Source organism: Primulina eburnea, chromosome 7, assembly GCF_022965805.1.
Source record: "Primulina eburnea isolate SZY01 chromosome 7, ASM2296580v1, whole genome shotgun sequence".
In the NCBI taxonomy this organism is placed as follows: Eukaryota; Viridiplantae; Streptophyta; class Magnoliopsida; order Lamiales; family Gesneriaceae; genus Primulina; species Primulina eburnea.
In genome coordinates, this window is record NC_133107.1 from 5,215,773 (window position 1) to 5,238,207 (window position 22,435).

The 22,435-nt window shown below is 31.6% G+C and overlaps 2 protein-coding genes and 1 pseudogene across 3 annotated transcripts; 2 read left to right on the plus strand and 1 right to left on the minus strand.

Moving 5' to 3' along the window:
• Positions 1-1,901: 1,901 nt before the first annotated feature.
• LOC140837443 (molybdenum cofactor sulfurase-like) lies at positions 1,902-4,568 on the plus strand (annotated as a pseudogene).
• Positions 4,569-8,113: 3,545 nt separating this feature from the next.
• Positions 8,114-10,152, plus strand: LOC140836051 (transcription factor JUNGBRUNNEN 1-like). The gene is made up of 3 exons (XM_073201465.1): positions 8,114-8,442; positions 8,917-9,227; positions 9,523-10,152. The coding sequence occupies exons 1-3, from the start codon at positions 8,259-8,261 to the stop codon at positions 9,985-9,987; spliced, it is 960 nt and encodes a 319-aa protein (XP_073057566.1). The 5' UTR covers positions 8,114-8,258; the 3' UTR covers positions 9,988-10,152.
• A 2,364-nt stretch (positions 10,153-12,516) lies between these two features.
• LOC140836864 (porphobilinogen deaminase, chloroplastic-like) lies at positions 12,517-15,972 on the minus strand. 2 transcript variants are annotated; one of them, XM_073202720.1, is made up of 5 exons: positions 15,678-15,972; positions 14,585-14,990; positions 13,408-13,614; positions 13,112-13,301; positions 12,517-12,874 (listed from the first exon to the last, which is right to left on the minus strand). In XM_073202720.1, exons 1-5 carry the CDS (start codon positions 15,905-15,907, stop codon positions 12,762-12,764), a joined length of 1,146 nt encoding a protein of 381 aa, XP_073058821.1. In that variant the 5' UTR covers positions 15,908-15,972; the 3' UTR covers positions 12,517-12,761. The 2 variants fall into 2 exon arrangements, with proteins under 2 accessions (XP_073058821.1, XP_073058822.1); XM_073202721.1 differs by having other exon boundaries at positions 13,112-13,289; positions 15,678-15,970.
• Positions 15,973-22,435: the final 6,463 nt, after the last annotated feature.

Sequence of the window (22,435 nt, forward strand, 5' to 3'; positions counted from 1 at the left end):
TTGACTTCTCTTTTTTTATTTAAGAATTTTTATAGTTTCCAATTTTTGAATTGATTTTATGTGAGCCGATCTCAAGGATATATCCTTCAGATTGGTCACGGGTCAATTTTTTGAGTGAAAAAACAATGATTTTTCATGATTAGGGTAGGATATGAGACATGTTCCTGTGAAACAGTCTCGTAGGAGTTTTTATGCAATTTTTATTTTAAACTTGAATAAATTAATATCCATTAATAACTTAAATAAACACGACTAATATAATTGAAAACTATAATAAAATTGTGTCAGTTTACAATAATGTCGTTATTTTCGTTAAATAATATTAATAAATAAATGTCTTTTTTTTGTTCGTTTTCAGGTATTAATGAATTTTATAATAATTGAAGAAAAATGAAATTTTATTTTTGGAATGAAATTTACAGTTTTTTTTAAAAAATATATCTTTAATGAAATTTAAAATAAGCGACACAATGTCCGCAGCGTAACTCACGAAAACTTCACAGGAGTTCACTCATCCCAACGCTACTCTCACTCTTGCACGCTTAATCTAACAAAACTGAATGATAGTGAAAGATTTATCTTTTAGTTCGAATATTGCTTAATATTTATGTCAAAAGTTATATTTGTTACCCACGACGCAATATTTATTTATTATAATTGTGATTTATCGTGCAAAGCCCTATACTAAGCAAATGGTGAACATCATGAGGATTGCATTGACGTGCCTGTCAATTTGCCAAATTGTAAAACCCTATGCATGACAAACACAAATAATTGTTTGGTACAATAAGAAAATATTTCAAAAGAATCAAAATGAGTTTAAATTATTTTTATGTGTAATAATTACTCTTATATACATCAAATAAATAGAAAAAGATAAATAAAAATGAATTCAAATCATTTTTATGTAAAACAAATTACCAATACATAACCCAAGTTTTAGATCACAATAAAAAAAATGTGATCATTACTTTACTTCTTTAAGTTACATGTATAGAATAACAATCACAATTGAAGATGAGAATGAGATCGCAATAATAACATTATTTGGAAAAGTTGCAGCGTCTTTTGTTGGATGTTCTATTGAAGATTTCATTCAAATTCATGACTATATATAAGATAAAACAAACAAATGATTTTATATCTACATAAATATTGCATCTAACAATAAAAATTTTCAATGCAGAATTTACAAAATAACCCATATAAAGATTCGTTAAATCAACCAAGCTCCAAGCTCCACACATTCTTGTTCAAGTTGGATAATTCAGTGGAAAAACGTGATGAAATGTTAAAAATTGTGGCAGAAGCTATTGAGATACATGAAAATTATCCAACAACAAATGTCAATATCAAGAAACGGAGATCTCGGAAGATTATCAAGACAACTAAACAAGGCAGTGTAGCACCAAAGGTAGAAAAATCAAATGAAATAAACATCAACAAAAACATGAAGATCCATGAAGACGAAGATGAAATAGAAATTCGAGATGAAAAACCAATTACCGAGTACAAAAAAAAAGAGATAAGAAGATAAAACCGACGGACACAAAAAGATTTCAAGAAGTCTTCAAATCAAAGACAAGAAAATGTGATGATTTCGATTGTAACCAAATAATTAATTATTTATCTATTAAAAGTTATTCTTATTTCAAAAATAATTTAAACATATTTATATAAAATTATCATATACAAATTATTCTATTTCTCAACGTGCAACGCACGTGCATTTATCTAGTGATTAGAAATTTATAAACAATTAAAATAAGTTCTTTCAAATAGTATAATTGAATTTTTTTTAACGGAAAATAGTATAATTTCATTTAAAAAAACATGTTTAGTAAGTTGTATTGTACAATCAATAATTATGTTCTAAAATTAACAATTCAGTAATTTCGCAGGTTAAGAAGGCGAAATATTGAAATTAATGTTAAAAAATACTTTTAATTTTTAAATTAAATATTCGTTTGGCAATCTGGTCATCATCATAGTTGACCAATGAATTTTAGCAACTTGTTTATGATCTTTCCTCAGAATCTTCCATTTTCCAGAGTTGTTTTTAGTCAAGAATCTGAAGATGTCCACTGATCCAGAAAAAGAACGATTCTTGAAGGAGTTCGGCGGAGATTATGGGTATCCTGTTGCTCGAAAAAGCATTGATGATTTAAGGGCTAACGAATTCAAAGGATTGAAAGGTTTGCTTTTTTTTTTGCGGGGGGTTCAATTTTCCTCTTTTTTTGTTTGAAGTGATCCGCAAAGAAATAAATTCAAGTTTAACGATTCTTAGTAAGAAATTTGTTTTTTTCTTATGAGAGATTGAGAGGAAAGAAGAATCATTTTATGTCTCGACATGATCTAATTTGTTTTTCTGTTGGTCCTACAGGCAACACATACAATTTATTTGCATTTCCTTCAGAATGAATGCAACTTTTCTGGTCAGAGATTTAACCTTGACCTTGTAAATGTTATCAAGGAAGATTCATATGAAATCTCTGGAACTTTTGCGCCTCAAAGGTGAATTCATAGATTTGGCATCTTATTTAACAGGATGATTGGCTGACTAAAAATTGTGAAACCATTGGTTATCCATAGATTGTTTTTGTCTTCATCCAATATGGAAGTTTTTTTGAAATTTTTTTCTATTGTGCATGTGGAATTAGACTCCCTTGTATGTTTAGTGGCTTTGATGCCTATGACAGAGGGCACTGGATGGTTCTCATCGATGCTGCAAAAGGAAGTGCAACAACGCCGCCGGATTTGTCTAAATACAAGGCAGACTTTGTTGTCTGCTCATTCTATTAGGTGCTCATTTAAGCTCTCTATATTGGTCTACATTAAAAAATGATAGCTTCTAATATTTTTCTTCTTCGGTTTCTTCAGCTATTTGGTTATCCAACAGGAAGTGGAGCTCTTATAATCCGAAATGGTAAGGTTGCTGTCTGACGGGGTGGTGATCATTATGGGTTCCTGAATATATTTCTAGCGATTTGAACCAACAAATTAACCCCTGTTATATATGTGATACAGAACATGCAAATTTATTGAAGAAGACTTATTTTAGTGGAGGTTTGTTCTTAGGCCGCCTGCTCTCCCATTTACATCTATATTTGATCGCAGTGCCACTTGCTTACATAGAACTGTGTCTGGCACAGTGGCTGCATCCATTGCAGATATTGACTTTTATAAAAGAAGAGATGGTATTGAGGAATACCTTGAGGATGGAACTATATCATTTCTCAGCATTGCATCTCTTCATCATGGGTTCAAAGTCCTCAACAAGTTAACCATGTGTGCAGTGTCCAGATATGGAAGAACTTATTGTCACCCACACACATGTAATTATCGATTTCATAAATGTCCTGTTAGACGGCTATGTGAATTCCTTCTCAAACTTTTAGGTAACGGAGTCTTGGTACAGTGTTTTGATTTTTTTTTACGTTGTCCTTGTTACACTGACCGAAATACCAAGTATTTGGGCACTTTTTTGGAGTATCGGACATGTTTCAAGAAGTGTGAGTTCATGTCATTTCCAAGTGGTGGACACAAACAAAAGATGATTTTTGAGAAAAACCCAACTTATATGTTTTATCTTTGTAGCAGAATTGTAAAATAGCTCCCGTGGGCAGTTTATCTAAGTCTCTCCATCCAGATTCCGGCCCAACTTAGTTGTGTCTTGTGGTGAACCCTCTGCAGAAGATAGATGGAGAAGTATAAAGATTGGAGACCAAAATTTCACGGTGAGTTTACAAAAATCAACAGTCGGAGTTGGAATTTCCCAACTTCTCTTTGAGATTGTGTTTGCTTTTAGATTTCAGTCGTACCATGATGAATGCTAATAACTCTCGGAATTTTTTATTTTGACAAGGAAGATACGAGAGCATGGAAAAATTAATCGAGGAATGATAATCATGTAGTGCCGTGTCTCCGGTTGGATTATAGGCAATAGACTTTTGTAGCTAGTGAGTTGATTATTCACATGGAACAAGTGTTCATCCAAAGTAGTTGCTAGCATAGTCATTATGTGGAATCTTTGTTTTCGAGAGCCCATGAATACTAGACGCGCTGGTGAATAATTGTCTTTACAGGTGTATTTACCCTGTTACCTATTCAAAGACGTGAAGAAGGCATGCATCTTTGCAAGGATTCTAGTTGTTATGTTCTTGTGTGTTTGCTTGTGCTGTTGTGCAGCCGTTGGGTGGTTGCAACCGGTGTCAGATGTTCAATATGACTGCAAAAGATGGGACTGTTCATAGATCCAACGAGCCATTAGCTACCATAGCATCTTACAGAAGAATAAAGGCCAGAGTTGTAAAGTATGCGCTGCGGTAGTTTCGCTCTTCATTCGAATAGCATATAACCACTGTTTCTTTTGCTGTTTATATGCGCAGAGACAAGATGTATGGCTCTGTGTGGGACAAGAAATATTTGCCAACACAGACTAGCATATAGTTTCCTGGAAGGATTCAAGCTCCATCCTTCCATCACGTTATGTACGACAAATTTAGTATTCTTGTTTTTAGCCAAATTAATTTATTTTAAAATCATATTTTGAGTACATTTAAATTACATTTAAATCTAAAATTTGTTTTAAAATAAATAATGGAGAAGAAACAAATATTCTAAGTTCTTTGATGGATATATCAACAACTGCGGGCTCTTGTTTTCCAATATGAATTGGTTCTCTCTTGCTGCCAAAGCTACAATTTAAAGAATTTTTTTATACATAATTGTCAAGAAAAAAATTGCACATATATTGGGCTGAAACATGGAGACGAATATTTATTTTTTCAAAAGAGAATAATTTATTTAGTTTTTTTAAACAAAAAATATTTCAAAATAACAATAAAATTTGGAAACTTTACTGATAAAATTATGAAAATGAAATAATATAGCTTCATTCTATACAGCAAGAAGATTATTATAGAATGAGAGCTACATACAGTTGTAATTTTATATATAATTCAAATATTTTAATCTTATATTGGATAATTTTCTTGATAAAGATAATTATTCATTTCAAATTATTTTTTTTATATCTATTCTATTTTATTAAAATTAAGGACATGATAATAATCACCTAAGAAGAACATCAACTTTTGTTTGACTTTCAAACCTTTGTAATCGCTGTCATGATGCTCCGAAATGTGCAAAAAATGTGTGTAATGCATAATTTCGTTTTACACCAAAAAAAAAAAAGAATAAAAAAAAGAAGAGAAAAGGTTGATGGTCAAGAATATATAATCGTCATGAAGTTTGACAAATATAATTTGGGGATGGACAATTTCAAAGACTTGATTATAAGTTAGGACTTAGGACACATATGTCGTAAATCACATTGAAAAATATTAATGTCTTTCTTACACATCTCACGTATCTTTTGGATTGACTACGGACTTTGACTTCTTGGATTCTATTTATTTATTTATGGTTCAAATAAAATAAACTTTTTTGCTTCAAGCAATTATCACATTCCCAAAATATTACACATTATTTTCAAATCAATGGTTTAATAATTTATTGGAGGCATTGATATCTAATCATCCAAACTATTTTTGTTGATTGTATATTCTGGAAATTATTCTCAGTAAATATCTTCGCAACATCAGCTAGCGAGTCATGGACCCGCATTTATAATTATCTTTTTCACTTCAAAAACTATAGAGATTCGATCTCAATTTGAAATATTGATAGTCATGACAAATTCAAAAAATCAACACGTGAGAATTATTGAAATCTTAGAATTTCCAGGTTTTTTAATTCAAGAATTTATTATTTATCAATCCAAAAAATTCGGTGAAGTGAATAACACCCTTATATAGTATCAATAATTTATTATATTAATGTATAATTGGGATGTCAAAACCAATCAATAATGTCAAATTATAAAAGTATGTGTATCAATAATCTTTTATTGGTATAAATTATTCTAGTTTGATAGACCAAAATAATTAATTTTATGACATCCTTAAATTTTTGTTTCCAATATCAATAAACTTTAGATTTACAATATCAACAAATTTATTATCAATAAACTTCTGGTTTATAATGATATTTATTTGTTTATGTTAACATGGATACAATAATATTAAGTGAACGACTAACTTTAACTCTTCTAGAGCCATTTATTAAAATATTACATCTAAACAAAATATCATTAGAATAAACATTATATCAATCATATTAAATTGTCTTTATTTTATATTTGTGTAAAAAATTGGAGAAACATGACTACCAAATATTTTCCACGTATCTTGTTAATTAATAATGAAATTCTTAGAAAATGTTATATGGTAATTATAGGAAAAAAAATTTATTTCTTTTCCTTCTAATTTTTGTTATCCTTTAACTTTGCCAATAAAATAATATTAAGAAAAAATAATCATGTATGACCATCAGGCACAATCTGGTCTTATTTATAAGATATCAGGTCTTCCCTTCTAGACGGTCTGACATATATATATATATATATATATATATATATATATATATATATATATATATATATATATATATATATATATATATATATATATATATTCAAACTTACAATTTTTTTATTTATACTTATATAACAGTCTATTCATTTTACTAACACAATATTCAAGTCAGTTTTTTAGTTCAGCTTGATAACTTCTACAGTCGGATTTTGATTAAATTAAAACAATTTTTCATAGTCTACATTGAACAAGTTCTGTATGACAAGTCGCCCGAGAATGTGTTGGGAGACAAAATCGAATTTTTGACTATTGATCAAGCAATCACCTACTCCGCCTACTCGAACACCATTGGAGCCAATAAATATATGTATAGCAACAGAAAGAGACAATACGCATGTATCGCCATGCATTTAAAATATTTTATGTGTATGGTAAATATTGGTAAAAATTTATATATATTTTTATATTTTTTTGTTTTCTGATTTGATCGAAGTTTATCGTGTGTTTCACTTTTGGTTTTCAAGGGAGATGATTTTTTTTTTTTTGAGGGTGATATTTTTGGAAAACAATATCGTACTCAATTTTTTGTTGTATATACTCATTGCATAAAATTTATTCAAAATTCGACGTAGGCTCCAATGATAATTAGCATCGTACTCAATCTGGGCTCGTTCTATACTACACCAAAAAATAACACTCCTAGAACATAAATGATCAAAATTGTAAAGAGACAAAGGTGAATAACCAAATTTGCAACCTTCCATCATAATATTTGGTTTCGTTATGGCTCCAATGATAATTAGTATGTCGTCGTAGCACACATGAAATATAGTACAATTTAAATATAAATGATTGGTAGAATGATAAATAATAAACATATGAGATATATTAATGTTTTTATTTATTTGGAGATTGAAATTATCGTTATCATAATTAATGAAGTTGATAATTAAAACGGTAAGTTTTGATATAGAAATTAGAATAAATGAGGATGATTATTTAAATATATTATATATTTTTTTAAAGAAAATAGAAATATTTTTCTGTTAGGATATGTAATAATAGTGAAAGAACTAGATTGTTTAAAGATAATTTATTATGATACATCTGCTTTTGTTAGACAATATTTTATACCAGCAAAGTAACACCAAACACCACATTTTTTTAAACTTTATAAAAAATGATTCTCTTAAATTAAACAATTTCTCCATCCAATCACACCTCAACAAGCACCCTAATAAAATAGCATATTATTATCTACCTATTTATTTAATTTTACCTGTCACTTTCACTTTCCCATTGTCCGTGCTTAATCTGAAGAGGTTGAACACTGGAAGAAAATTTTAGGGAAAAATAATTCTATTATTCAAACATGGCATGGAGTGACGCCATCTGATGTCAGAATTAATTTTTCGAATGTGTTTTTTTTAAGTGTAAGTTTTTATTTAAATATCATGGCTATTAAACTTAATTACATTGAGTGAATCGATTTTCCACTCAGTCCCAATCAGTTTCCTTCTTGTTTGAAACTTGTATTGTGATGATGAAATAAAAGGCTGAGGACTTCTTCAATTTCAAAAAAATCTACGCCACAAAAAAATATATACAAGTCAATATTTATGACTTGACCAAATAAAATTATATAGATATCCTTTCAAACACTCATTCATTAATTTTCTTCTACTTATGTATTCTTTTTTTTTTAATGTTTCAAGGTGTGAAGAGTGAACCAGTTTGTATATAAAAGAACCATTTTCACACACATAAAATCAAAGAAAAAGTAATCAAATATTAATCTTGAAAATCTTACAGTGAACATCCATGAGTACTGGTAAAGAAGAAGAAGAAGATGATGATGATGTTGCACTTCCAGGGTTCAGATTTCATCCGACTGATGAAGAGCTCGTGGCGTTTTATCTTCGGAGAAAGATCGAAAAGAGACCATTAAGCATCGAACTCATAAAACAAGTTGATATCTACAAGTATGAGCCATGGGATCTTCCTGGTAAGTACTATGATTTTGACCCTTTTTTTTTTATAAAGAAATTATATATAATGAATAAATATATGTTTGCATGAATCAGAGACATAAATCTTGCAGATCACAAGTCTTACTTTCCATATATGATTCCAGACAGGACGGACTACTTACTAGTTTTTAGATCAAATGGTTAAGAATATTAGTATGTACGATGTTCAAGAACCGAGATCAAACATGGATCTAGTCATAACACGATATGCGACAATAATTTTTCGAGAATTTATGAAAACCAACGTAAGATCTTTTCCGGCTTGACTCAAGAATCAAGATTCACATAATTGAAAACTAGTCTCTTAAAATATTTATCTTTCTCTTCCTGCATATTTTCTTGGGATTAATTGATGGTAAATAAGTGCATAAACCGAATAAATTTTTTTTAAAAAAAATGGATATATTTTTTAAGAGTTTGTTTGTTTTTTTTTGGTTGAAAATCATTAGGATCCAGTAACGTTGAGGACAAGGAGTGGTACTTCTTCTGCAAAAGGGGAAGAAAATACAGAAATAGCGTTAGACCCAACAGAGTAATAACAGGTTCCGGGTTCTGGAAAGCCACTGGTATCGACAAACAAATATACTCTTCGGACGGAAGCCGTGATTGCATCGGGTTAAAGAAATCCCTGGTATATTATCAGGGAAGCGCCGGAAAGGGAACCAAGACCGATTGGATGATGCACGAGTTCCGGCTGCCGCCTGGCCCCGACAAAGGAACCAAGAACATAGTGGATGCTAAAAACATTGCTCGAGAAGCTGTAAGGATATCAACCATATTAATTTGATTCATACTTCATTTTCTATTGTTATTTATACCATATCACTTGTTACCCTTTTCGTTAACATTTGTAGTTGCATGCATGCCAGCCCAATTCCATATTACGCCAAAAACATTTGTCCTAACTAATATCTTGAACCCATGTGCCCAGAGAGTAAAAATTTGAACTCGTGAAATTAAAATGGATATATAATATATAGTTCTCTATGTATTTAATGGTTCCTCATAATTAATCAATCGTTAATTCTTGAATACGATTTCGACTAAATTTGCAGGAAGTTTGGACCCTATGCAGAATACTGAAGCGCAGCAATTCTTACAAGAAAGTTGTCATGGCCGCGGATTTGAGAGAAGTCGCCACGAAGAGAAGCAACAACGTTAGTCATTCGACAGTAGACACGAGCTCAGAAACATGCAGCGTGGAGTCCTGTGATAAAATCGGCTACAATATTAGTTTCAGTAGCTCTGCGCCAGTAGTCAGTCATCAGAATTTCCAGCACCAATATCAATATGAGAAGAAACCCTACGCATGTAATGTTGATTGTATTATGAATACCAACCAACAGGTTCAAGGCCAATATTTCATGAGCTCAGTGAAATCTCAGGCCCCGTCTTCTTCGAGCTCTATGTGTGCTGACACTTATCATGAGTTTCTAAGGCATCCTGAGAATTGGGAGGATCTTCAATCCATCTTCGACTACGCTGCTGCTACTACTGCTACTCATCCCTTCCATTTGTAAACTTGCAGCGCTAATATTGATGTTATGTATTATGTAATTGATATATCAGCTAGGTCCTTACTTCTTGAAACTGAAATAAAATATATTTACAGAGGAGATTAATTGGTACTTAGTCTCCATATTCCATCCATGTGTGTGAATATATGTTTGCCAGTATTCTTGTCATGAGTTTTGTCTTTGAATTTGTTGAAGGAAATATGATCATGACATCTAAGATAAAAGAATTTTAGCAAAAGCCCAAAAATCGTATACTTTATATTTTTATTTTTTTCAAGTGATGCTATAAAAATAGAAGTTCGGTCGAATATCAATTTTTTGGACAAAAAAAAATCATTTGTATTTATTTATTTTTATTTAAGAGGAGTGAGTATTGTTATTACTCATCCATACTGATTTTGACTGCTTCAAAAATAAGTAAGAGTTGATGAAAATGGCTTTAATTATTTAATTTGTATACCGTACACGTATTTAATTATATACAAGTGTGTCTAACAAAACAATGACACCAGGAACAAATTTGTCATACGAGTTGAAACCATATATTCTAACTAATGAACACAAAAAGAAAAATGCTTCCATCATGTGTGCAACGGCCTACTGATCTTTGCCTATTTTCATTATTTTCCCCCCTTCAAGCTCAGCGATGGATGGAGATGGAACATGTTGTACAGTAAAAAAAAATGAGATCGAGTTCCATATGTTTTTGTTGTTCGAGAATGTAGGACTGGATTTTGCGCTAACGGATATAGCACTAATATTATCACACAATAACACTGGAGTAGTAGATTGAAAAACGTGCAACTCCTCCGAATTAATTCAGAAGTAGCATTAGCCATGCTACGATATTCCGGCTTTGCACTAGATTGAGAAACTACGGCAGGTTGTTTCTTTGAACTCCGAGAAATAGGAGCATATTCCTAGAAAACCAACAAAAACCAGACGTAGAATGTCTACCATCCGGATTACTTCTCCAATTAGAGTCAGAATAGCCATGAAAATTAAGAGAAGATGAGCCAGACAATCTTATACCAAATCGAGCGTGACATTTAAATATAGCATAATATGTTTTGTAACATCTTTCCAATGAGAATGTAGACATGTTTTGCATGAATTGGCGAACTTTAATGACAGTATATGCTATGTCTGGTCTAAAAATTCTCAAAGATTGAAGAGCACAAACCATGTTTCTATAAAGAATAACATCTTAAAAAAATTAATCATCTCCTTCATAAGACAAATTTATAAGTCCAGAAGTCATTGGTGTAGTAGATATTTTGCTTGGTCCATGCCGTCTTAGTGAGGAAGAATGTTTTTCAGATGGTCAAAATACATCAACACCCAAGAAATAGGACAAATTTCCCATATTAACTTTCGTAATATAAACTGACAATTCAGTTGCTGAATCGGAGCATTAACTCGATGAAGATCACTTCCTGTAATTAAAATATCATCAACATAAATGAGAAATATAAATGACAGAAGTTTTAGTGAACTTTGTGAAAGAGAAGAATTCGTTTTATATGCAATGACTCACATATATTCTGAGGTGTTGATCGAAGTTTGTCAAACCATGCTAGGAGAGCTTGTTTGAGTCCATAAATGGCTTTGTGGACTTTGCATACTAGCTGAGCATTACCGGACTTGTTTCAAACTCCGGTGGTTATCGCATATATATATAGATGATTTCACTAAGAGTGACACTGACAAAGACATGGGCTTTAATTATAAAGTTGGATATAGTTTGGCGTACTTGATGAAGGTGAGATAAGATATATATTTTTTATTGTCTTGTTTTCAAGTCATCTCAATTTCATCGATTGATCGTTGATGACACTAGATGTGTGTTGTATTAGACATCTCTCCCTACTCATATGATAAACATATGGTAAGTATGATATTAACGAAATTTTACCATTTTATTATTTAATAATCATGGTTGATTTATATTTTGCAAGGGGTTTTAAAATTTTATAAAATAATAAACATGATAATAATTCAAGTTAAAAACATAAAAAATAATAAATTATTCATCTTTATATATTATGCATCTTATCACTATTTTATCATACGTATTACTCATCTCTTGATCTTCACATCAATAACACCAAAAAATATCTTGATTGATGAGTTTTATTTAGATACAATGATTTGATTTAAGGATGTGTGGAATCGTTCTTTTAAATGTACTATCAGTATTATTAATTATTATTTAACTTTTGTTACATATCTCACATCGACTGAATTAAGTTATTTTGAGTTGCATATAGTCTTAGACAATCCTCCCGCCTGAGCTAGCTTTTAGAGTAGAATTATGCTTAGTCCATGATCTTAACATGATATCAGAACACATACTCACAGTTGTGTATTGAACTGCTCTAATAGTCCAGTACTTGCTAATATTTTGTGAACTTCACGCTAGGTATGTTCATTTATGGGCGTGAATACGTGTGTTAGATGTTTCATGTCGGATGAATTAAATTCTTGAAAATTATATATATAGACGCAATCTTGAGATATCGACCCGAGAGCGGTATGAAATTTTCCGAATTAATTGGATATCGACTACGAGTGTCAGAGAAAAAATTACGGTAGAAAATAACTGCGATCCCTCAAGAAAACTCAGACAACATAGAGCAAGATACTAAACTGGTATATAACCACCAAAAATTGTATCTCTACAGCTCTACTACAACAACATGAAGAATGAATGGCCTAGGTAGTAACCTATGCAGGTCAAAGGGTGAGCTCAAATGCCCCACACTTCAGCTACAAAGTTATTGATCGAAAAAACCCAGACCAGCTCGTGAGAGAAGTTCATCGCCAGCATCTATGCCCATCTTTATCATATCGTCAAAAGCATACGGCCCTTTTCGGGTGGTTTCAAGAACTGTAGGGGTGACACGGGAAAAAGAGAAAAATGTCAAACGTCGACGTGAAATACGTGGTGAGATAATTAGTGGGAAGATCATCCAATTTACTATATTTTATGTTATATTAACCTAAAGCAGAGTTCAGACCACAAAATATTAACCTATTGATAAGAGAGCCCTCTAATCTTATAAGCCACTGCATAAATTCTTATGGAGCTGATTTAGGATGCGTAACACATTATCTGCAAGCATACCTCGAGTTCCATCAGGTGAGGCCACCAATGCTTTGAAAATACAGTTTCCATCCTCATCTTTACGGGCGTATCCAGCAATTGGAGTACGGCAAGATCCCTCCAATTTCTCAAGAAAAGACCTCTCACATGAGATTGCCAGTCTGGTATCCTCGTGATTTAAGGATGCTAAATATTTAATCTGGGAACATTTCTCGATCAGAAGACATCTAAAATTCAAAATTTTTATATTTGCGAACAAATATTTCGTGAAAAAAAATTACTAATAATCTTTGGCTGCACGGTAGAATAGAATGTACCATATTTTCGTCATCACTTCTACAAGCAATTCCAATAGCCCCTTGAGCTACAGCAGGAAGCATGTCGTCTATGGACAGCACGGAAGTAACATTTTCTGTCATGCTTAGGCGTTTGAGTCCCGCTAATGCCAGTAATGTTGCTTGGACTACACCCTCATTCAATTTTTTTAACCGTGTCTGTACATTGCCTCGAAAATTTTCCAGCACCTGCATAATAATTGTATCAGAAACTTGAAAGTGAAGCAAAACGAAGATTGCACCTCCTTGGATCAATAAATACTAATTGGAGAAAGATTAAGTAAGCAAACGTAAATGCGGAAAATATACATAACCGAACCCAAATACAAATCTGAAAGCAGACTAACAAAAGCAGACTTCGTGCACAGGTTCATGTTATAACACTAACAAATCAAAGGAATAGGGCGTCGATATCTCCAAATCGAGAAGTTAAAGGCAAACAAATAAAAATGATTTTCAAGCTTGGACATAGGAGCATGTAAATGTCACGTGATTTTTATATTACTCAACAAATGCAGTGAATTAAAAATCCCAAAAAATAGATTAAGAAAAATTTAAACTGAATTTATATGGCATAAATTGAATAAAAGAAGATAATAACCTAGAGATTTCTCCCTGTGCAACCCTAGCTGAAAACTAGTAAAACTCGCAACAAATTAAGAAACTGAATGACAAACTATCGCCTCGCTTAGTACCATTTTATATCTTTCCCACACACGGGCCTCTCCTGATTCGGCCACTTACCCCTTCAAACCTAGGCCCATAATAGTGATAAAATATGAAATTTATTTCAGGTGATACTTGAGAGAATGAAAAATAAGTGCCAGAATGGTCCAGATTTTTGTAGCACATAAAAATGTAAAAATGTAATGTCGGGGCCTGGTAAACAAGAAATTATCATTGTACCCTCTTGTACTACAAAATTTGGAATGATACCACCAGACTGCAATATGCAATTGTGGAAAAGGTAGATTGTTTTAAACAAACTAGTGTATGCAAAAGACACTTAAGTGTAGAAATCCTCGCTGATAGCTAAGCAATTTTCCAACACATGGTTTAGATAATGCAAGGGCGATTAAGTAAATTTTGAAAATGGATATAGAAGTTGTTAAGGCTCTAAACAAAGACAAAAATTGAGGTATTGTCACATCACACTGACCTTGAGGGATGGATATCTGTTGAGAAGTTGTGACTTCCTTCGCAATGAAGCAGTGCCCACAACACTTCCTGCAGGAAGCTCAGCAAGAGAAGCTGCAGTCAAGCAAATAAAGGCATCCCGAACGTCCTCCCGTGGAAGGTTGCAAGGTAGTATTGTCTTGTCTGGAAGGTATGTAGGAACATCTTTCATTGAGTGTACAGCTATATCAATTTCACTGTTGAGAAGCGCCTCATCTATTTCTTTAGTGAATAGACCCTTTCCACCAATATCTGCCAGTGGCTGACTCAAAATTTTGTCACCTGTGGTTTTAATAATCACGATTTGAATTGCTCCCTCCTCAGCCAATTCCGGATGTGATTTTATAAGTTTATCCCTCGTTTCATAAGCTTGGGCAAGAGCCAGTGGGCTGTCCTACACAAAGAACATAAGGTGAAATCATGAAGTAAACATAACAAAATTCATTATATAATAACTTCATTCGATAGTGCCATTGCGTGAACTTTTCCATTGGATGAAAATAGAATAACATCTTCCAGAGATATTTCTTAAATGCTCTATCCGATGTAATATCCACGCCTCGAATCGATGCTTCTTGATTAACACTATCATGAATTGAATAAACCAATGGAAAAGCAGCACATAGATAATGTGGACTCACAAACTCGGATGCCATTTTACCCACGAAACAAAAAAATAAATGAGGGGTTGTAGGCGTCTTCATGCTGATTAAGTCAGATACTAAATGAAAAAGATACCAGCTGAATCATGCACCAGATAGTCGATCCCCTGAGATGGATGCAGTATTGCAACTGTCAACCAACTCAATTACACTATGGATATTTCATATACTTTCATCAGAGGACAACAGTATTTAAATGGAAAACCTGATAAAACCAACCTCAAACTGGAATTCACTCAAAATATCAACAATTCCAAAGCACCACTAGACCGCCAAAACATCTTCAACAAGCTATCAAAATCAAAACTCAGTGTATATTCTTTAACCGTACAGGAAATTTACAAAGTTCACGTCTAGGAAGAAATTGTGAACAAAACCGAGTTAAATAAAAAAGAAAACCGAGGAAAAGTTCACCTCCCCCTGGTACCAATTCTGATCAAAGCAGTCCTAGTTTGGACCTTATCTTCAACAGCAACTGAAGCCTTAGTGATACAAATTCTGCTGCGCGGGGTGAAAGCCGGACATTTACCTCCAGGTAAAACGAACGCGAGAGCTGAAACAGAAGTAGCAGTAAAATTACTGGAAAGTGGCCTTTTACAGAAGCCGAAATGAGCTAGATTTCCGGTGGATATGGCGATCTCCATAGCTAATGGAATGGAGAAGATGAATCAGGATAGCGTTGAATTGTGCACGTGAAGAGGTTTTGGATCTTGGGTTTCCAAAAGACGGACTCACTTGACTTGGCCCATTTCACTATTACTTGGGCCATGGATGGTCATTTGCATATGGGCATGGGGATCAAGCCCGATACCATGGTTTTACAAAAAGACCGTTCATGCTAATCCGTCGGTTTGGTAATTAATTATTTTACCATTTTGAATAATTTCTAACATTCTTTTTCTCATACTTAAAAAATTACTGGATGATATCAAAAATAAAGAAACAACTCACGGATTAATTGGGCTCAGCCCATTATAGATCTTTATAATAGGCCCACTTTGTAGACCCAACAAAGAAGGCCCGAGCAAAACAAAATGAACTCCGTCTGCTCTCTTTTGCCATTTTAGCTCCGCGAAAATTATGAATATCAGTACATTATAAAATAGTAGTGATATTTGGCATAACGGTGAAAGATAGTAAGTGACTAACCTCCAATTTGAGAATAAAGAATATAAAAAGAATAAAAATAGACCATAACACCAATAATACAGTAAGAGATAAATAGGATAATTGGTAAATTTAGATTTGTTTGATCATGTCTGCATGGGCCAGGATCGTGACATGTTATGATCCTGCTCTGCCTTGCGATTTTGCATTTGAGCATGATCATTATATGTGTCAAAATTATGACACATATAATTCTTGGTCCCTGCAGATTAGGATCGAATCTGAATTGTTGTGTTTAGTAATTGTTAGTTGTCCCACATTGGTGGGATTAAAAACGTGAGAGTTGTATATATAATCTTGAACAATCTTCCTCCCTTGAGCTAGCTTTTGGAGTTGAATTAGGTCCAAATTATGATCTTAACAATAATGTTGGGTGGTAAAAAAGGGAGAATAATAGAGAGGAGAAGATTGCTTAGTGTTGGGCCCCGTAAATCCCGTGAATTCTCATATCGAACGGCCCCAGATTTCACATTTTGCTCTCCAAAGCCAAGCACACTAGGTACGCAACAACTGCAAGGTGAAGATTTATTATTAAAGGAAGAAGGCACATAGTCAAGTACTGTACTCTCATTTCTCCTTTCTTACACCTTTCTGTTATACATACATATACATACAAACACGTGTCGGTTACTCGGGCCACGGCACATTTATAGGATTTACTCCGTACATATTCGGAAAAACAGTAGTTGTTTTGTTCCTCGTCATAACAAATAAAATTAAATTTGAGACCAGTGTGTGGCTACAAAAAAAAAATTATTTTGAAAAACAAGAAGTGCAAAATTCTATGAATATGTCAAGAGTCACTCTTGTTAACTTGTATTTTTAAGAGGTGGACGAGATTGGAGATATTTCTATAATATTTTGGCAATGTTGAAAGAGAAGAGAGGAATTATAATTTCAAACAAGTCCAAGTGCCTGATTCATTTCCCCTTGAAAGCGTGATATCTACTTCTCTATGGTAAGAAATTATTTACTAGAATTTTATCCACCATCTGTATTTTTTAATCTTTTTGATCAACACCAAATCAGAGCACGAACAATGCCTGAATTTGTGATTTCATTTCAGATTTGAGCTTTTCGTCTTCTTTATTACTATCAACCCAATAGTACATGATAAAAATTTGTGTGAAACGGTCTCACGGGTCCTATTTCGTGAGACGGATCTTTTATTTTGATCATCCATGAAAAAATATTACTTTTTATGCTAAGAGTGTTACTTTTTATTGTGAATATCGGTAGGATTGACTCGTCTCACAAATAAATATTCGTGAAATCGTCTCAATAGATACTTACTCATAATATATGTCTTGTTTTTTTTCACCCACCGCCAACTTTTTATTTATACCTTTTTAACCTTATTTACTTTGATGGTCTTACTCGAGTGGAGACAAGAGTCGAGGAAACAAACAGAGAAAGAGATAGATAGGAACTGATCTTTTATACTTACAGGCATATGTTGTAGGTATTTGTCTATTTGGTAGTATGATATTTGTGTGTTTATAAGCTATTCACTATTAATTTTAATGTTCGATTTTGGACATTTGTGACATTGTCGATCTTTTGAGAAACATGTGTCTGCAACAGCCCATTTTAAAATTTTATACAATTGAGAACTATTTGCAAATATAGTGGTGTATATTTTAAAATTTTATACAATTGAGAAAGTATGTTTAATTTTATACTAACATATGATACATATATAATACAATATTAGCAACTCACGTATGCGATAATTTACGTGCATAGATTTTTAACGTAATTAATTTTTTAGAATCTTTAAGTATTGAGTACTATTAGCATTTTATTTATTTATTTTAAGAATTTACTTAAATAGGTTGTTATAATAATTTTTATTAGATAAGAAGAGATATTTCTGTTCATTAAAATCTAATGTTATATGTCATGAATGAATAAAAAAATCAAATAAATATTTTAGTTATGCTTTTTTATATATAAAAAAATCACGAATATTTTGTTTAACTATGATTTTTTTACTTTTGAAATGAAATACGAACAAATTTTAAAAGTTATTTATTTTATTTACGATAGGCACACGTACTCCTTTACTTGTTGTCGGCTAGCAATCGATATTTTTTTCTAGCCTAGGAATCTCCGTAGTTGACATAGGTTTGTGATCAGTTCTCTTTCTTAATTTCTTTGGAAAAAGCTAGGAGTGGCAAATTTAGAGTATTCTCCACATTTTGTGACGCTCGGTGACAAAATGATCATTTGATTATTTTAAAAAAAAATCAAGTCTATTGTGAAATGGTCCAACAGATATTTATTCATGAGACGAATATTTTAACATAAAAAATAATATTTTTTTATGGATGACCCAAATAGAATATCAATCTAAAAAAATTGACATGTGATACCGTCTCACGCGAGTTTTTATATAAAAGATAAAAAAAACATAAATTTAGATCTTATTTTTCGACTGGTTTAGTTTAATTAAAATATATATATTATAAAAAAACAAAAGGGGTTGTTAGTCATTTTTCCTCTCAGAATTGTTAACTTATAGGTCGAATAGTGGACAGTGCTTTATGAGGGAAATGGAAGATATCAATAAGTAATAATAGTACCCTAATTTACCCTAATTTACGGCTTTATAGCTCGAATAGTGGACATTGCTTTATGAGGGAGGGCCAATTCTATCCTACTTCGGGAGATTTACTCTCTGTCACTAAATAATATATATGTCTAGCATTTAAAAATAGCTACAATAATTTTATTAGTGTTTATAAATGGGTAGAACATATAATTTCTTATAATAATTAAATTTTAAAATATTGATTTTTTACAATTTATATGATTCTAGCATAAAAATAAAAATAATAAAAATAAAAATCTCAAACATCAAACGTAAAAATTTTACTATCAAATAAAAATTTCACGTAATTTTTAAATATAAAATATTAAGATTTAAAATTTGAGAATAATAATAATAATAATATAACACATGTTATATACATGAAACAAAATTAGTTTGGTTGATTTTTGGTTAAAGTAGTGTGAAATATAATAATAATAATTAAAAAAAAGACATGTGTAAGAAAAAAAAGTAAAGGGGAGTAAATCTCCCGGAGTAGAATAGAATTGACCATGAGGGAGCCTCCTCCCATGGGAGATTTACGGCTTGACGGGATGCAGGGCTTAAGAAGAATCTTGATATCTGTAGTGTGGGTGTTAATTCATAACCATTTTGGTATGATTTGCACCGCCTCTACATCTTGTTTTTGCTTCTCAGGTTCAGTGGTGGATGAAAAGCTTCCTGCAATCCATTATGGCATGTTGATAGCTTTGAATTGCGACTTTCATAATGTGTGGCTATTCTCATATTTTACTATCGCGGTCAAGTTAGTGACTTCGCTTACTGGTTAGTCTAAATCACCAAGGAGTATTAGTCTGCAACATTTTGGATCTTCTTGATTATGGTAGTTTTTATGGTATTAGTCATGTTAGAAGATGTGTGAATCGTGTAGCGTATAGTCTCGTTCATTTTGCTTTTTCCCACCCTTCACTTTTATGTTGGATTGATGTTTTATATACATCCTTGTTAATGGATGTAGCTTGTTTGATTTATATAATGCTTAAGTTTTTTTCTCCTCAGAAAAAAATAATAATAAGGGTACCCTAATTATTTGCATGCTTTTGTAGACTAATGTCAGGATGTCCAAAGCATGCCCTCAATTGCAGCTAATCTGTCTCCATGGTAACGTAAATAAAATACTCATTCTATCAATTATATATATTTCATTTTCATTTTCATTTTCAGTTATCTCGAATATAATAAAGGCCAATTATTACATTTAGTGGCATTTTAAGCGAGCCAATATATTTGAGACAGGAAGGAATAGAAGATAATCATCATAGATATACGGCCATCATTTACCTGTATCTTGCCATGTATTATTATTTTTTGAGTACGTTTTTTACGAGACAATCACAAGAATTTAAATCCGTGAGACATAAAAAATTATGTTATTTTTTGCACGTTGTTAATCATCAAATGGTGCTCGTAGGAGAGAGATCGAAGCCTCCATCCTTGTATAAAAAATAAAATAAAATTTATCTAGTGCTCCTATAATTTTCAAGATGTATCAATTTTTATTTTTTTTTTTATTAAAGCAAAAACTTGTGTGAGAAGATCTCACATATCGTATTTTATTTGACGGGTCTCTTATTTGGATCATACATGAAGAAGTATTACTTTTTCGTTTTTATGCAAAGAGTATTATTTTTCATTGTGACTATCCGTAGGGTGACATTTCTCACATATAAAGATTTCTCACAAAAAACAAATTCTTTTTATTAAAGTCCCTAATTAGAAAAGAACATTAATAACTGAGGCAAACCGTCCTCTCTCTTAAATATAATTTCAATACAATTCGATGATCGTTTATAGATTTATCTTATATTTTTGTTATTTTTCACTCAACCCCTTTTATTTAGAAATCCTATAATTTTCTTATTGATTGTAAGTCTAATAATAAAATATTTTTTCGATCTCAATAATATTTACAAATTTTAGGTAAAAATATTAAAAATTTCACTCATGTTAAAGTTGCCAATTTCCACTACGTATCATCAGATATGAATATAGATAATCAAGGGGATTGGGAACTGCGCCACGCCCGCCGTATTAAACTTGTCCGCATTCAACCGGCTACGCCCGCAGGGTCCTTTTTGTCATTCCGCCCTCCTCCCCACATCGCACGTCGGCTGCCAATGCCATCCTTTTTGATGTTTTTACATTTTTTTATTAAATAATAATAATAATAATATAGTATAACACAAATCTCAAATTTAAAGCAATTCAAAAAAAAAACATTGGAATGACATATTAATGTATTCGAGAGCCATCAATAAATAAAATGATTTCATTAAAACTTTGTTGAAGAAAAAAATTTAAAATTTGATATTTGAACATTTAATTTCTAAGAAATTCAAATTCACCACACACTATATTTAGATTAGAGGTATGAATATTCAACTACGATTTAGTTCGAGTTAAGGCATGTTCGAATCAAACCAAACTAAAACCATGAATTTCAGATTGGTTTGAGAAATTAATTTTCAATTTTCGATTGCATGGCGAATAAATACATGATATATTATAACTGTGTAAAAATAAAAATTGACATTTGATACATGTTGAATGAGTGTAGAGCTGCCAGCGAGCAACCATCCATTTGACGCAGGGTTGAAAAATTATCGACTCAACTTAACTTGTCTATTTAACGAGAAAGCCAATAAAGAGGGTACAACCCATTTTTTGATGACATTAAACGAACGTATATTTGATAATAGATTAGAACGATTATAAGTAAAATATCATAAAATAAAATACTATACAAGTCACATACTTTTTTTGCAACTTTAAAAAAAAAAACTAAATTTTAGGCTTGTGTTATATTTATTTGAGTTAAAATATTTAATAAATGAAAATTCAATATAATTGAATTGTTTACATAGTTCGCTAATGACATAATACAAACTAAAAATAAAAATTATATATTTTTATATCAAAGAAAAATCAAATTAAATTTAAAATAAATGTCGCATAATTTTCTATATTAATGTGATATGTTTGTATTGGTTTGGTTCTGTTTATTTTTATCTAAAATTTTAATCGACCCAATTTTTTGATTTAGTTGATTTTAAAATCGATCCAAATAGTGATTGACTGAAACCGATCCAAACCATATGAATTGGTTTTGGTTTTGTATTTTAGTTTGGTTTCTAGATGAATTAATTTTTGTAATACAAGACATTTTCTTTTTAATATTTTTTTTTCCAAGAAGTAATATTTGACTATGTTATTAAAATTTTAAGATTAAGAAAATTGATAAGTTTTATTATATGAATATAATTATTTTTATTTTTAAAAACACTCCAGCTATGTATATAATTTTAGTAGCTTTTGGATCAAAGTTTAATATCTGATCCGAATTTAAAATGAAAAATCAAATGAGAAATATATGCTGACAAACATAATAAAT